General features: G+C 40.2%; 2 protein-coding genes across 3 annotated transcripts in view; one reads left to right on the top strand and one right to left on the bottom strand.

Annotated features, from left to right (window-relative positions):
- Positions 1-64: 64 nt before the first annotated feature.
- On the bottom strand, positions 65-8166 carry LOC121045260 (zinc finger protein 182-like). Its single transcript, XM_040497965.1, has 5 exons — positions 7878-8166; positions 5821-5865; positions 4964-5090; positions 4577-4672; positions 65-1153 (listed from the first exon to the last, which is right to left on the bottom strand). Exons 1-5 carry the CDS (start codon positions 7965-7967, stop codon positions 225-227), a joined length of 1287 nt encoding a protein of 428 aa, XP_040353899.1. The 5' UTR covers positions 7968-8166; the 3' UTR covers positions 65-224.
- The window catches only part of LOC121045228 (zinc finger protein 300-like), a 33871-nt gene continuing 24957 nt past the window's right edge, over positions 8128-17041 (top strand). The window contains exons 1-2 of one of the 2 annotated variants that reach the window (XM_040497927.1): positions 8128-8349; positions 13380-13445. The gene's annotated coding sequence lies outside the window, so the exon portion shown is untranslated. The remainder of the gene's footprint in view (positions 8350-13379; positions 13446-17041) is intronic. The other variant, XM_040497920.1, reaches the window with a different exon arrangement.

Here is a 17041-nt window from a genome sequence, read left to right as displayed (position 1 = left end):
GAGAGGGGGGAGGGGCAGAGAGAGAGAGGGAGACACAGAGTCTGAAACAGGCTCCAGGCCCTGAGCTGTCAGTACAGAGCTGGACACGGGGCTTGAACTCCGGAACAGCGAGATCATGGCCTAGGCCAAAGTCAGATGCTTAACAGACTGAGCCACTCTAGCACTACAAGATTTGATTTCTACTGAAGCTTTTAGTTGAAGATATTCCCACATTAGTTTCTCTTTCAAGGAATTTTTTCTTTATGAGTCCTTTTATGTCGACAGAGGGCCGAGCTATGTCTGAAGGCTTTTCCACACTGACTGCATTCATAGGGCTTTTCTCCTGTGTGAGTTCTGTGATGTATGAGGAGGTCAGACTTCTCAGAAAAGGCTTTTTTACACTCATTACACTCATAAGGTTTCTCCCCAGTATGGATTTTCTGATGTCTCATAAGGCAGGACACTTCACTGAAAGCCCTCTCACACCTGGTACATACGTAAGGTTTCTCTCCTGTGTGTATTCTCTGATGTACAAAGAGGTGAGACTTCATGCTGAAGGCTCTCCCACATTCGTCACACCCATAGGGTTTCTCTCCAGTATGAGTTCTCTGATGAATACTGAGGTGTGATTTTTGGAAAAACGCTTTCCCACACTCACCACATTCATAGGGTTTCTCCCCAGTGTGAATTCTTTGATGTTCAATCAGGTGTGACTTATGGGTGAAAGCTTTTCTACATTCAGTACATTCATAAGGTTTCTCTTGAGTATGGATCCTGAGATGTATAGCAAGATTGGATTTCTTGCTGAAGGCTTTCCCACACTCTGTACATACAAAAGGCTTTTCTCCTGTATGAGTTCTCTTATGCATAATAAGGTCTGACTTCTGGAAGAAGGCTTTCCCACATTCACTACATTCAGTCTTTTTTGAGTATCTTCTATTGCCACTAAATAAGCTGAAAAAATTCAAACTCCTACCGTAGGGGTCATATTTTTGGAGTCTCTGTTTTGAAGAAATGAAGTCTGTGCTCAGATGAAATATATTTCCAAGTGCATTACACTTGTTACCTTTCTCGTCAGTCCCAGTTTCCTGGTCAATGAATGCAGCATGCTTCAAAAGTGTTTCTTGGTTCTCTTGGTGTTGTTCCATGTGGTCATCAAGTTGCCATGTTTCTTCTATAAGGAAGCATAATTAACTATATGTGTGTGGATATTTCTGCTAATGTATCATGGCTCCTAACCTTTCACCCTATTGTGAGACTGAATCTTTACTCTCAGGCCTAGTATCTCTATCTAAAAGAAATACCAAGGCTAAATGGAATCCACACCCCTGAGCTTTGCAAGAAAACCACAACTTAAAAAAAACTATTATTAGTAGAAATGGAAATAGAGAATATGACCAAGAACACATATGTATCTGGCTATATGCAACTAGGACTTTGCAAATTGGGGAGAAAAATGAAAATAATCCCAAAGAGCAGTAAAAGGGATCAAAGCTGTGACAGGGTCAATAGGAAGAGCCCATTTGGTGAATGAAAATAACTAGGATGAGACGGTGATTAGAGGAAATGAAGAAAAGACTGGCTGAGGAACAGAGAGATCTGAGCTGGTGCTCATCAGCTCATTGTCGGATTGCTCTAATGTAATCTCCACTTGTCTCTTTGTTTCCAATGTCTCTGAGCTCTTGTCTATTCGTCCATCAACACGAAATTGATTTGACAAAACCACCAACCACTTGCAAGCAGGAACACCTTTGTAGCCAGTGCTTCAAAAAGCCATGTAACAGTAATTCATTCTCGTATGGGTGTGAGGGCCCAGGAATTCCTATGTCCAGTAAGAGAGAGAGAGGCCACAGGGTAAGCAAAATACTACCTGCCTCAAGACAGATTAACCACTGGATTCTTGCTGCTCAGTGTATCATCTTATTCTATAATAGTTCATAGACACTGCATTAATCCTGATGTTTCAAAATTTTTTTAAATTATTTTTGAGACCGTGAGCAGGGAAGGGGCAGAGAGAGAGAGGAAGAGAAGATCTGTAGCAGGCTCTGTGCTGACATCAGAGAGCCCAACGTGGGGCTCAACTCATGAACTGTGAGATCATGACCTAAACTGAAGTCAGATGTTTAACCCACTGAGCTACCCAGGTACCCCAATCCTGACTTTTAAATACTCTCCCCACCTTCCTCTCTACCTACCACATATGGAAGAGGAACTGCAGTTAAGCACACAGGCAGTAAATCCAGATTACCAGGGTTTCAATCCTAGCTCCCTCCCTCACTAATTAGACATGTGACACAGGTCAAGTTCCTTGATCTCTCTGGGTCTCAATTTCCCTTTCCATAAAAAAGGAAAGTAATAGCACCTACCTTGTAGTGTTGTGAGGATTAATGAGTCAACAGATGTAAAGTACTCAGAATACTGCTTCGTATATAATACATTTTCTCAGAGATCATTATGTGTATTATTATTGATCCTGAGACAACTATGTGCTTGCCACTTTCTGCTTTGTATCATGCTTTCCAAATTTCTGGATTCTATTACTATGGAGACTGTAAGCAGCAGATTTCTCATTCAGCATCTAAAATCCTATCTATCTTCATTTTCATCCATCTTATAAACCTCAGGCAATACTTGACTATTGTGAAACTTATGCTACCTACATCAGAGCAATAAAGTCATTCCTTGGCTCAGAATCCAACAATTCTACTTAACTTCTTAACCCCGTTCCCAACCTATAAGCCATCAGTCTTTAAAGAAAGTGAGTGGATTTCCATTCTTTATCCAACACTAGGTCCCCAGAAGCTAAACTAGACATCTGTCCAAGGAAGATATACAGATGGCCAAAACACACTCATGCTCAATGTCACTAGTCATTCAATGCAAGTTGAAACCACAATAAGATACTACTTCATGTCCATTAGGATTGCTATGATAAAAACAAAACCAAACAAAAAATAACAGGCATTGGTGAGGAATGTGGAAAAACTGGAAACTTTGGGCACTGCTGGTGAGAATGTAAAATTGTGTGGTAGCTGTGGAAAACATCATAGCAATTCCTTAAAAATGTAAACACAGAATCACCACATGATCCAGCAAATTCACTTCTGGGTATATACCTAAAAGAACTGAAAGCAGGGGCTCAAACAGGTTATTTGTACACCAATGTTCATAGAAGCATAATTCACAGTAGCCCAAAGGTGGAAACAATTCAAATGTTCACTGCAAATGAACGGATAAACAAAATGTGGTATATACACATGACAGAATATTATTCAGCCATAAGAAGGAATAAAATTCTATCACATGCTGTAACACGGATGAACTCTGAAGGTATTAAGCTAAGTAAAATAAATCAGATATAAAAGGACAAATATTGTATGATTCCATTTAGATGGGGTACCCAGAATAGTCAGATTCATAGCAAAGAAAGGAGAATAGTGGTTCCCAGGGGCAAGCAGGGGAGGTAGAATGGGGAGTTATTGTTTAATGGGGTACAGAGTTTCAACTCGTGATGATGAAAGAGCTCTGGAGATGGATGGTGGTGATGGTGGCACATCAGTGGGCATACACTCAATGGCACTGAACTGTATGCTTAAAAATAGTTAAATTCTGCGTTATGTATACTTTGTCAAAATTGAAAAAAAAAAAAAAGAAAAGAAAAAATCTTCTCTACGTCTTAAATGAAGTTGGTGAGAATCACAGGCAGAATATACCTGGCAAGGAAAACATCACTCTTTAACAGCCATGAAAAGAAAAGCATTACTGTGGGAAGGTGATATATGGAAATAGTGTTCAGGTGAATAAGGAACTTATGTCGGCCATCCCAGTTATTTCAAAAGGTCTAAGGCCTTTAAGAAGAGAGTCCTGAAGCATATTTTTCAAAGATGCTAACCCTTATTGATCAACTGTGATCTTTTTCTAAAACTTCTTTTAAATTCCAGTATAGTTAACATATAGTGTTATATTAGTTTCAGGTGTAAAATATAGTGATTCAACAGTTCCATATATTACTCAGTGCTCATCGTGATAAATATACTCTTTAAAAATTTTTTTAATGTTTACTTATTTTTGAGAGGGAGACAGAGACACAGCATGAGCGGTGGGAGGGGCAGATAGAGAGGGAGACACAGAATCTAAAGCAGGCTCCAGGCTCTGAGCTGTCAGCAAGCAGCCTGATGCGGGGCTTGAACTCATGAATCATGAGATCATGACCTGAGCTGAAGTTGGACGCTTAACTGATGGAGCCACCCAGGTGCCCCATGATAAATATACTCTAAATTCCCTTCCTCTATTTCACCCATCCTCTCACCACCTCCCCTCTGGTAACCATTAGATCAACTGTGATTTTTTTTTAATGTTTTATTTATTTTTGAGAGACAAGGGGAAGGGCAAAGAGAGGGAGACACAGAATCCAAAGCAGGCTCCAGACTCTGAGCTATCAGCACAGAGCCCGAAATGGGGCTTGAACTCACGGACCACGAGATCATGACCTGAGCCAAAGTCAGACGCTTAACGGACAGAGCCACCCAGGAGCCCCAGATCAACTGTGATCGTAATTTCATTCACTTCCATCCACAGAGCTCTTTACCTAACTCACCTGCATAGCTCCAATTTGGGATTTCTCTCTCTACCATCCATGGTTCTTCACCTTGTTCCAACTTGTGGATCACACATGGCTTAGTAGTTTGATAGCCTGTCAATGGAAAATGATATGGGATTTGGACCTAGCTACCTGGGCTTCAGGTCCTTTGAACTCTGAACTTCATCAGGAACTGCCCGATGAAGGTGCCCATTTGTATCTGAAAAAGAGAGGTCTTTAAACAAACTTGTAGTTGTACCTCCCAGAGACTGTCAATGCTAAATCTACTAAGACTCAGAGCCATACTTGTAAAAGTACTTCCAAGGACTGACAATTTGGAGCAACTGAGAAAGGAAAAGTAATTAACCAGGCACATGTCAGTCAACACTGGGAAATGGTCCTCACCCACTGAGATGAGGTTGATATAGTTCTCCAGCATCACATCCTTGTATAGATCCCTCTGGGGAAGGTCCAGATACTGCCACTCCTCCTGGGTGAAATTCACAACCACGTCCTTGAATGATACCGGTCCCTGTAACAACACATTCCTATTCCAACTAAAGTCATCGGTATTGCACAAAGTAGAAACAAAAAGCATGGCAAATGGTTTTAAGCATGTTCATTACTTGATTATCCTTCCTGAAATTTAACCCCATTTCATTTTGGGTTGTATTATACTAATTTGGTCTCATTCTGTTTCTCTAGCACGGTCCTTTGATGCCCATTTGTCTAGTTTTGTGTTCCACTTCATGGGTGACACAAAAATAATATCTAGAGTAGTTTATACTTACGGGTTCATTATTTATTAGGCCATTCATTCATTAAGTCACTAAGCAAACATTTAGTGAGTGCCCCATACATGTCCAGAACTGAATGTCCTAGATCCAAAAGATCAAATATTGGAATCTGATCCAATTTGCCAAGGCACAGAAAAATGTTCACTTGCTACCAAGTTACACAAAGAGAAAAGGCACTGTTCAAAATGCTCGCGGTAAGTGTTTTTTCAACAAATATTTTAATTCTCAATGTTTCAAATTATAATGTGCTAAATATTTGTTTTTACTATTTTTCATTTCCCTATACTTGTATAACCAACAGTAAGAGGATTTAATGTTTGGACCAAAATTTTTAAAGGTCACAGAACCGTAACCAATGTAAAAAATCCTGCTAATTATTAAGATTGCTTTGCATGATTTTAGCTCACATGGTCATTTTTACAGTCCCTCACTCCTGTTCCTATATAATGGGACAAACTAACTCACCTGCGACTTGGTCATTTTCTGCAGCCTTTGGGTGAAGACAGAGATCTATGAGGACAGAGGGAAGGGAAGGGATGGAGCCATGAGAGACCAGGTATGACTTGAAGATCCCAGAATCACCAGTGTAACAAACCCATATGCAGATGCCGCAACAGCTGGGTTGAGGAAGCCACCCTGTGGGAGATTGTCCCCTGGGGCCCTCTAGAACTCACTGTGAGAAAAAACACAGATTTGCACTGAGATTTAGGATATCTGCTGCAAGGATATCTGTTGTAGCATTTTTAACATATTGAAAAGTTGGAAGACATTAAGGAACTGGTAAAACAGATATATACTCCAAAGATAAAGTAATTTACAGTCATCAAAAATGATGTTGCCAAATATTTATCAATATGTAATGGCAACTGGTGCACATCCTTCTGTGACTGTTTAGTCATGCCTTCTGTGGATTCTAACTAGGGCTGTAGGAGCACAGACAGGTTGGAGTCTGAAGGTAGAATGTACCAGCAACAGATTCTCACTGGGACCTAGGAACTGGGGAAGAGACACCAACAGACCCTGGAAATAAAATGTCCACATGGTGAGATTCATGCAACAGTCTTTCTGGAATCTTTCCCAGGGGAGCTGAGGTACAGATTCCTGTGCTCCAAGCCAAGCAGGAGCAGAGGTCAGTTAAATCCTATGTTTTAGGTTGGGAGACCTCTATAAAGGGTAGGAGATTTAGAGGAAAACATTTGGGCTTGAATTTACCTGCTGGCTATTTGACTTTGGGCAAGTTACTCAGCTTTACCTTTCTGAGCCTCAGTAAAATCAGAAATAATATCTATGTTGTATCAGTGATTAGGTAAGAAACATATTTTGATTAAGGTAAGAAACATATTCTACAAAACAACCTAATGTTAATGTGTGTGTGTGTGTGTGTGTGTGTGTGTGTGTGTGTGTGTCCATGCTGGCTGTTCCTTCTACCCAGCACAACCTTCTATTTCTTCATCTTTGCTCAAAAATCACCAAGGAGGCCTTCGCTGTCTACCTAATTTAAACTTAATCCCCCCATCTCCCTTACCCTGATCTACTTTTTCTTTGTGTATAAGTTCAAATACATAATTTACTATCTAATATACTACGTAATTATGCTTACTGTTAATTGACTATCTCTACTTACTAAAACTAAAATTTCATGAAGGCAGGGATTTTTGTCTGCTTGATTCAGTATTGCACTGGCAATGCAGTGTCTGGCTAATGGATGCCCAATAGTCATTTTAAAAATACAGTTATATATAATACATTTCATAAAACAATCCTTATCACAAGGGAATACATATGTGCTACTTTACAGTATTTATTTTTAATGCTTGCATATAAGAGTACATGCTGTAGGATTCCATTTATATGATGTTCTACAAAGCAAAATTAGCCTATAGAGATAGAAATTGAAAAAAACTGGTTCTTAAGCAGGTGGGGGGTTGCATTTCTGGGGGATTAAAATGTTCTGTATTTTGATGGGGGTGGTAATCATACGGGTGCATCTACAAACTTTTTACTCTGTAAATTATGTGCAAATCATTCTATGTAAATTATATACGACCTAAAAGTACTGGCAAATAAAATACTAGTCTTGGCTCACTAAACAGATTTCACCACCACTACTGCGTTGCAGCCAATGGTTGAAAACCTGACTTAGAGGGTTGCTGTAGGGTTAAAAGTTAGATGCCTTTGGAAAAGCAGGTAGTAAGGTAGTACTCCACCTGGAACATTTCAGACCTTCAGTAAAACTTGGTTCTCTTTGCACACCCCGGAGGGCGCTCCTGACCCTGGTGCCACGTGCGCGCACTGGCACCGCTGGACGCGCTCCGGCAGCGACATCTGCAGCGCGACACCTGCAGCGCAACACCAGCAAGAATGCAGACCCGGGACCCCGCCCGCCCCAGACTCACGGACCCAGGTTAAGGATGGTCACTGCAGCTTTTGACACACTCCGGTTCACGCCTACCCCCAAAGTCCTATTGTTCTTCACCCACTCACTCCACTTCCCCAAATCGGCGCCCGCTTCCTCCGCGCACCTCCAGCCCGGACCAAGACCAACCAGGTGCAAGGATCAGAGCCTCACTCCCGCCCGGGGGCAGCGCTGTGAGGACAGGGAAGGCACACATGCGCAGAAGAGGACGTCTCGCGCGCTCGCGGGTCTCGCAGGAGCCTGTTCCCTTCGACTGCAAAATACATCTCCCAGAATGCCTCAGCGGCGGCACTGCACATGCGCGGCGAGAGGCAGGGCGCGCGTGGGGCGTCGGGGCGCATTGCAGCGGATTCCGGCACTGCAGTCCCGGCTCCAGGCTCCAAACCCCTTCTCCAAAGAGAACCCATAGAGGGTCGCTCGACGTACTGAGCCAGAACCTAGCGATAGCTAGCCAGACCTACAACGTTTCAAGAAATTTCCCAGGCCTGAGCCTGCAGGACTTAACTCTGGAATTTGAGTTTGAGCCCGAAGCCTTTCATATTTTTGTGGTCAGCCCTTCTGCTTTTCTGAATGGACCCGTGAGTATAATGTTTTGACGAAAGGGGAGATACATTTCAGAGATTTCACTAAAATGCCTGTAAATGAAAGCTAGCAATGGTTTAAATTAGTATTCTGTGACCAGCTGGCATATTTTCTGAGAACACACAAATTAATTTTGATTACACAGACTTGAAGACCAATAGCTAACTAGTCTGTGTAACATTAAAAAGAAAAACTTGAAAAAATCTACAGACAGGTTTCCTCCACAGGGCACTTTGATGTTATATATAAAGATGCTTCATGTTGATCTAGTGCGACATTAATCAATGCCCTGATAGGTACCCATAGTTCTAGGGAAATTGGTTTTTTGGGAAAAATAATTTTGGATAATCACCTTCCATGTTGTGCCAGTTTCCATATGGCTTAAAAGTTACAACAAAAACTTATACAGCATTTACTATTGTGTAATAAAGATTTTGGCTTTCATTCCAAGTTTCTGGCAAGTAAGCTCTAAACACTTGCAGTAAAGAATATGGCTGGCAGAATAAAGATTTCGTCCTCTATTATTGAGAGGTAGCCTCTAGCTCTGTGGAATTTCCCCAGTAATGGAAATGCCCCTGGTGGGCCCTGATAATTCATCCTACCTAGAATGACTCATGGTGGGTCCCTGGAGAGTTGACACTGAGAAGATGACTCAGGGTGGGGGCTGGCCACTCCACAAAGACCATGTGATTAGAGAGTTGGGGTTTTAAACCAGAAGATATCATTTGGAGAATCTCTCAGGGGTATAAGGCAGGGTTGGAGATTGAGTTTGGCCTGAAGGCCGCGTAGGTAATGAAACCTGGATAAAAACTCTGGACGGGGAGCTCAGGTGAACTTCCCTGGTTGGCAGTATTGTAGGTATCTCTGACTCAGAGATCATACAAAAGTTTCACTTTTGTAACCCTTTCAGATCTTACACTATTAGTCTCTCCCTTTGGCTAGTTCTCATTCTTATCCTAATGCTATAATAAAACTATAATCATAAGTATAGTGCTTTCCTGAGTTCTGTGAGTCATTGAAGTGAATCACCAAAGTATCAAAAAGGGCACTGGGAACCCCTGAATTTTTAGCCCACTAGCCAGAGGTGAGGGTGGCCTGAGAAGTCCTGAGCTTACAGCTGGTGATGGAAGTGAAGGCAGTCTTATGGAGGACTGTCATTTGTGAATTTAACCTGTGAATTGTGGCCCAGTTCCAGCTCATTGGTGTCGAAGTCACTGAGATTATGGCCTGTGTGTTAAGGTACTTTAAATGTATTAACTAATTTAATACTCCTATGACAACTCTGTGAACTAGATTCTATTAACTTCATTTTACACTTGAGGGAAATTGAGACACCCAGATTAACCCACTTAACTAGGGGACACACAGCTAGTTAGTGGGAGAGCAAGGCAGAATGGCTGTAGACCATGGGTTGGTAAACTGCCACTCAGGCCACATCAGCCAACTGCCTGTTTTTGTACTCTCTGTGAGAGTGTTTTTTACATTTGTAAATGACTGGAAAAAAATTAATAGAGATGTGTTTAGGTGTTAGTTTATAAAAGTGACTGAGTGATGACACAGAGAGGTCAATGTCATTGAAAGAAAAATTTAATTTACTCAAAGTTCCCCTAGAAATGGGAGGCAGACTGGGTCCCAATTCTACTGAGGGGTTCCCTACACCAACAATAATCAAATCTCTGACATGAGCCAGGTGTCCTACGATTTCTGCCACATCTACTGGGAAATAGCATGAGATCCCACAGGTTAAGGGTTCAGTCCTACAAGACTGCTCCCAACCCCATTTCAGACCCTAGTCCCAAGCCCAGGTTATTCTGTGCTACAGATTGGAGGTTCCCAGGCCTCCTCCTACAGATGCCAGTCACAAGCCCAGGTTGTTAGTTGTACTTCTGACTGCCTGGCTATAAGTCAGAGGTTCTGACCACCCCTTCCTTCCTGGGTTCAATTAATTTGCTAGAACAGCTCATAGAACTCAAAGAAACATATTACTTACTAGATTACTGATTTATTAGAAAAGTATATGACCCAGGAACAACTAAATAGAAGACATATGTAGGAAAAGGTATAGGGAAAGGGGGTGGACCTTCCATGCTCTCTAAACAAGCCACTCTCCCCACATCTCCCTCCACATGTTCACCAACCTGGAAGCTCTTCAAACCCTGTCCTTTCGGGTATTTATGGAGGTATCATTACATAGGCATGATTGACTAAGTCACTGGCTATTGGTTATTGATTGATTCAACCTCTAGCCTCTATCCCAGCCCTGAAAATCAGGAGGCCAGACTGAAAGTTCCACCTCTGTACTCTCGGTTGGTTGCCCTGGCAACCAGCCTCCATCTTTAGGTGCTTTCCACAAGTCACCTCAGTAACATGGTAACCCAGTCACCCAGTTGTGGTGGAAAAGGGCTATTGTGAATAATAGGACACCCATCTCAACTTACGACTCTAAAGCAATTTCAAATACTGAGAGCAAGAGACCAAATAGGATGACAGAAGATGCTCCCGTTGCTCTTATCACTCAGGAAATTCCAAGTTTTGGAAGCTGAGAGCCAGGAACCATGGACGATGACCCAATGTGTATGAGAAATACATCTTGGTCATCTGAATGACCAAATATGTTTTTTCTTATAAATTACAATGTCACAGGACCACAGGGAGAAGCACCAGTGTCAGTCAGGAGGCAGGAGTAAAGGCATAGATCATAGCCTTTTTTTTTTTTTTTTAAAGATATGAGGGCTTTAAAAAAATTGTAGCATAGTTAACATACAGTGTTATATTAGTTTCAGGGTACAATATAGTGATTCAGTATTTCTATATATCACCCAGTGCTCATCACAAGTGCACTCTAGACCATAGCCTTTATTGGCGTTTACATGAGAAAGGAAAGGCAGAGCAGAATAAACCGTTTACGATTGGCTGGTTTGAATAATTCTGGTGGGCTTGGGGGTATAGGGATTGGCCTTAATTGTTACCTGGATTGATTCAGGGCAGGGGAATATTAGGTTGGTGTGTGGCTGTTAGATAAAGGAGGTGGTTGGGGGTATGAACTTGGGATTGGCTGGTTTGCATATGGGAGGAGTGCTGTCAGGTAAGCTGTTTATTACAGTAGGAATTAACTATTTCTGAGAGGGGCAGTTTCCCCAGTCAGCAGTGACCTCCACCCCAGAATGTCAAAATATCATAACATAGAGAAAATTTCAAAAATGGTTAACATAAAATAGTATTTCATAATACATGAACACTATATGAAATTCTAATTTTAGTGTATATAAATAAAGTTTTATTGGGACATAGCAACATTTATTTATTTACTATTGTCTATGGCTGCTGTTACTCTATGACAGTGGAGTTGATTTGTGATAGAGGCCATATGGCCTGCAAAACCTAAATTGTTTACTATTTGGCCTTTTACTAAAAAACATTTGACAACCTTTGCTCTATAGTAAATGTCCTTAATCTGTATGAAATACTGCATAAAAACGAAAGTGTAAAATTTATAAACATTTATTTATTTATTTATTTATTTATTTTTCAACGTTTATTTATTTTTGGGACAGAGAGAGACAGAGCATGAACGGGCGAGGGGCAGAGAGAGAGGGAGACACAGAATCGGAAACAGGCTCCAGGCTCTGAGCCATCAGCCCAGAGCCCGACAGGGGGCTCGAACTCACGGACCGTGAGATCGTGTCCTGGTTGAAGTCGGACGCTTAACCAACTGCGCCACCCAGGCGCCCCTATAAACATTTAAATATAAGGCTGTCTGTACTAAATCTTTGGGTGGGGAAACTCTTTAACATGTTACTATAAGGAAAAAATAGAAGACTAATTATGGGAAATATTAAAAATTTTTATGGTAAAAAACAATTGTACGGGAGTAGGAGTAGTACTATATGGAGTAGATGTAGTTTTACTTATTCCCTTTGCTAAGGAAGAGTTTGGAATTATATACATGTTCCAGGACTGCATTGCTTTCTGGCTTTCATAGTTTCTATTGAAAAGTCCATTGACAATCTTAGTCCTTAAAGGAAATACGTGTTTTCCTCTGACTACTTTAAGAATTTCAGCTTTTTAAAAAAAGAATATCTGGGGGCGCCTGGGTGGCTCAGTCTGTTAAGCGTCCGACTTTGGCTCAGGTCGTGATCTCGCGGTCTGTGAGTTCGAGCCCCATGTTGGGCTCTGTGCTGACAGCTCAGAACCTGGAGCCTGCTTCTGATTCTGTGTTTCCCTCTCTCTCTGACCCTCCCCCCATTCATGCTCTGTCTCTCTCTGTCTCAAAAATAAATAAAAGTTAAAAAAATTAAAAAAAAAAAAGAATACCTGTATTGAGATATAATTCACCCATTTAAAGTATATAATTTAGTGGCTTTTAGTATAGTCACAGATATGTGCAGCCATCACCACAATCAATTTCAGAACATTGTTATCACTGCAAAAAGAAACTCGGTACCCTTTAGCTATTGCCCCACTATTCACCACCTCCCAGCCCTAAATACCTAAGCCTGGTACTTTCAGGCTCTGTAGATATGCCTGTTCTATTTATATTTTCATATAAATTGAATCATGTACTATGTAGTCTTTTATGACTGCCTTCTTTCACTTAATGTAATATTTTCAAGGTTCACCCGTATTGTAGCATGTATCAGTTCATTCTTTATGGACAAATAATATTCTATTGTATGTACAGACCACATTTTCTTTATCCATTCACCATTTGATTGGCATTTGGCTTGTTTGTACCTTTTGACTTTTATGAATAATTATGTAAATAGTGTATACACTTTGGTGTGGATATACCACTTTCAATTCTTGCGTGTAGATTCCTGGCAGTGGAATTGCTGGGTCATATAGTAATTCTCTGTTTAGTGCCAAGTTTTTTCCAAAGTGGCTACACCATTTTACATTCCCACCAGCAGTGTATGAGGGTTCTGATTTCACCACATCATTACTAACATTTGTTATTATCTGACTTTTTGATGCTAGCCATCCTAGTGGGTATAAAGTGGTATCTCATTTTGGTTTTGATTTGCAGTTCCCTGATGACTAATAATGTCAAGAATTTTTCATGTGATTGTTGGCTATTTTCATATGATGGAAGGTAAGGGTCCAATTTTATTCCTTTGCATGTGCCTATCTAATTTTCCCAGGGCTATTTCTTGAAAGAACAGTCCTTTTCTCATGGAATGGTCTTGCCACCCAGGTCAAAAGCCACTTGAACATAGGTGTCTGGGTATATTTCTGGACTCTTCATTCTATTCTATTGACCTATATATGTCTACCCATATGCCAGTACCACATTGTTTTGATAACCATGGTTTTGTAGTAATTTTTGAAGTAAAAAAGTATAAGCCCTCCAACTTTGTTCTTTTTCCAAGGTTGTTTTGGCTATTCTGGGTCTCTTGCAATTCCGTGTGCATTTAAGGATAACCTTTTCTATTTCTGCAAAAGAAGCTGTTGGGTTTTGATAGGAATTTCATTGAATCTCTGGATGCCTTTGGGGAATAATGCATCTTAATATTATCAAGTTTTCCGAATCAGTGATTGCATACTACCTTTCCTTTTGCTTAGATCTTTAATTCTTTTCAGCAGTGTTTTTGTAGTTTTCAGCGTAGAAGTATTGTACTTATTTGGTTTAATTTATTTGTTGGTATTCTATTCCTTTGGATGCTATTATAAATGGAATTGTTTGCTTAATGTCCTTTTCGAATTGTTTGTTGATATTGTGTAGAAATATCACTTTTATGTTGGCCTTGTATCCTGCAACCTTACTGAATTTATTAGCTTCAATAATTTGTGTGTGAGGCAGGAGGGAGAGGTTTTTGGATTTTACTAAGATTATGTTGCCTGTGAGTAGATACAGTTTTCATCTTCCTTTCTAATTTGGATGCCCCTGATTATTTTTTTCCCTTGGCTAATTACTATGGCCATAATTTCAGCACAATGTTGAATAAAGTGGTGAAAGGAGGCATCCTTGTTCTGTGTTTGATTTTTTTTTTTTAATTTTTTTTTTCAACGTTTTTATTTATTTTTGGGACAGAGAGAGACAGAGCATGAACGGGCGAGGGGCACAGAGAGAGGGAGACACAGAATCGGAAACAGGCTCCAGGCTCTGAGCCATCAGCCCAGAGCCCGACGCGGGGCTCGAACTCACGGACCGTGAGATCGTGACCTGGTTGAAGTCGGACGCTTAACCGACTGCGCCACCCAGACGCCCCTGATTTTTTTTTTTTTTTAAGTTTACTTATTTATTTTGATCTTTCAAAGAACCAACTACTGGTTCTGTTGATCATTTCTATTGTTCTTCTCTATTTTGTTTATTTCCACTCGAATCTTTATTATCTCCTTCTGTTTTAGTTTTCATGTCTTTCTAGTTACTTAAGGTGTAAAGTTAGGCAATTGCTTGTGATATTGCTTCTTTTTTTACTGTAGGCATTTACAGCTCTAAATTTCCATCCATGCCCTGCCTTCGCTGTATCCAATAAGCTTGGTGTGTTGTCGTTTGTTTTGTTTTGTTTCATTTGTCTCTGTTTGAGGGTGGTGGGGAGGGGCAAAGGGACAGAGAGAGAATCCCAAGCTGGGATTTTACTTACTTTTAGTTAAGTAGCTACTGTAGTTTGCCAAAGGCTCTGAACTAGATGCCTAGGTTTAAAAAAGAAGAGGAAGTGTTAGATGTTACAAACATGAGTATTGATACTTTTTCCTTGATTTAACCAGAAGGATAGGGATACAAATACGAGGAAAATATTTTCTCATATTAATTGATTCCATATTAATTTAATGTTACTTCCTTTTTTTTTTTTTATAATGTTTATTTATTTTGAGAGACAGCATGTGTACAATCAGGGGAGGGACCAAGAGAGAGGGAGGGAGAAAGAATCCTAAACAGGCTCAATCCTGTCAGCACAGGGCCCGTGTAGGACTCAAATTCACAAACCATGAGATCATGACCTGAACCGAAATCAAGAGTTTGTACGCTTAACCTACTGAGCCACCCAGACACCCCTGTTTCCAAGTATTTAAAAAAAAAATTGTTTTACATTTATTTATTTTTGAGATACAGAGTGAGACAGAGCATGAGCAGAGGAGGGACAGAGAGAGAAGGAGACACAGAATCTGAAGCAGGCTCCAGGCTCTGAGCAAGTGTTCAGCACAGAGCCCAATGCGGGGCTTGAACCCACGAACTGTGAGATCATCACCTGAACTGAAGTTGGACACTTAACCCACGGAGCCACCCAGGCACCCCCAAATACTTTTAAATTTTCCTTGTGTTTTTTTTTTTTTCTTTTACCCACTGGTTATCTAATAGTGTCCTGTTTAATTTCTACATATTTGTGAACTTTCCAGTTTTTCTTCTCATTAGTTTCCAATTTTATTATCTTGTGGTTGGAGAACATAGTATATATGATTTCAGTGTTTTAAAATTTATTGATACTTGTTTTGTACTCTAAGATGTGGTACATCCTGAAGAATGTTCCGTGTGAACCTGAAAAAAACAAGTGTTTAGCTGTTACTGGGTATAGTGTCCTGTATGTCTCTTAGGTCTAGTTTAAGTGTTAATCAGGTTATTTATATCCTTATTCATTTTGTGTTTCTGTGTTCAATCCATTATTTGAAATGGGGTGTTGAAGTCTCCCACTGCTATTATAAAACTGTCCATTTCTCCCTTTAATAATGTCAATATTTGCTTCAATATTTTTGGTCCTTATTCAGTGTATAAATGTTCATAATTGTTAATATTTTTGATGAATTGACTCTTTTATCAATATATAATGACCTTTTTTCTCTTGTAACAATTTCTGACTTCATGTCTATTTTGTCTACAATAACAACAGAAAGGTGAAAGTAACAGGAGGACAGAGTTGTAAAGGATCAATGTTTGGTTTTTTTTTTTTCAACGTTTTTTATTTATTTTTGGGACAGAGAGAGACAGAGCATGAACGGGGGAGGGGCAGAGAGAGAGGGAGACACAATCGGAAACAGGCTCCAGGCTCCGAGCCATCAGCCCAGAGCCTGACGCGGGGCTGGAACTCACGGACCGCGAGATCGTGACCTGGCTGAAGTCGGACGCTTAACCGACTGCGCCACCCAGGCGCCCCAAGGATCAATGTTTTGTATGCTATTAGAGCTACATTGGTAACGATTCAGAGTAGATTATTGTACATTCAGGATGTTAATTGTAATTTCCATAGCAACCAATAAGAGAATAACTAAAACATTTTCAAAAAAAGAACTAAACAGGGAATCAAAATGGTACATTGTAAAAAAAAAAAATCAAACACAAAGAAGGCAGTATTGAGGGAATTGAGGCACACACAAAAAATATGACACATAGAAACAACTAGCAAAATGGCAGAACAGTGGTCATTTTAAATGTAAATGGATTAATGGATAGGGAAGAAACATGCTCTAACTATATGCTATCTATAACTATATGCTATCTTAGCAGGTAAGATGTTTTCATTTACTTTGATAAGTTTATAGAGTGAATTTAACCGCAGATTTACACTTGCAGTGTCTACTGAACATTTTGCTAGTTGAAAAAGTCTAGTTTACAATTGGACAAGATATCAACAATATTATTTTCTTTAGTTTCATGAAAATCTTTATAAATGAAAAAGACAGTTTGACCCCCATTTTTCAATCCAAGTGTGAAGAGCTAGGGGATTTGTTTTCTGTCATGATTTGATGTATTTC

Source organism: Herpailurus yagouaroundi, unplaced genomic scaffold (assembly GCF_014898765.1).
Source record: "Herpailurus yagouaroundi ecotype Mexico unplaced genomic scaffold, PumYag 29, whole genome shotgun sequence".
NCBI classification, from domain to species: domain Eukaryota; kingdom Metazoa; phylum Chordata; class Mammalia; order Carnivora; family Felidae; genus Herpailurus; species Herpailurus yagouaroundi.
The sequence above is the reverse complement of the archived record's forward strand: the minus strand, read 5'-3'. Positions and strand labels throughout refer to the sequence as shown.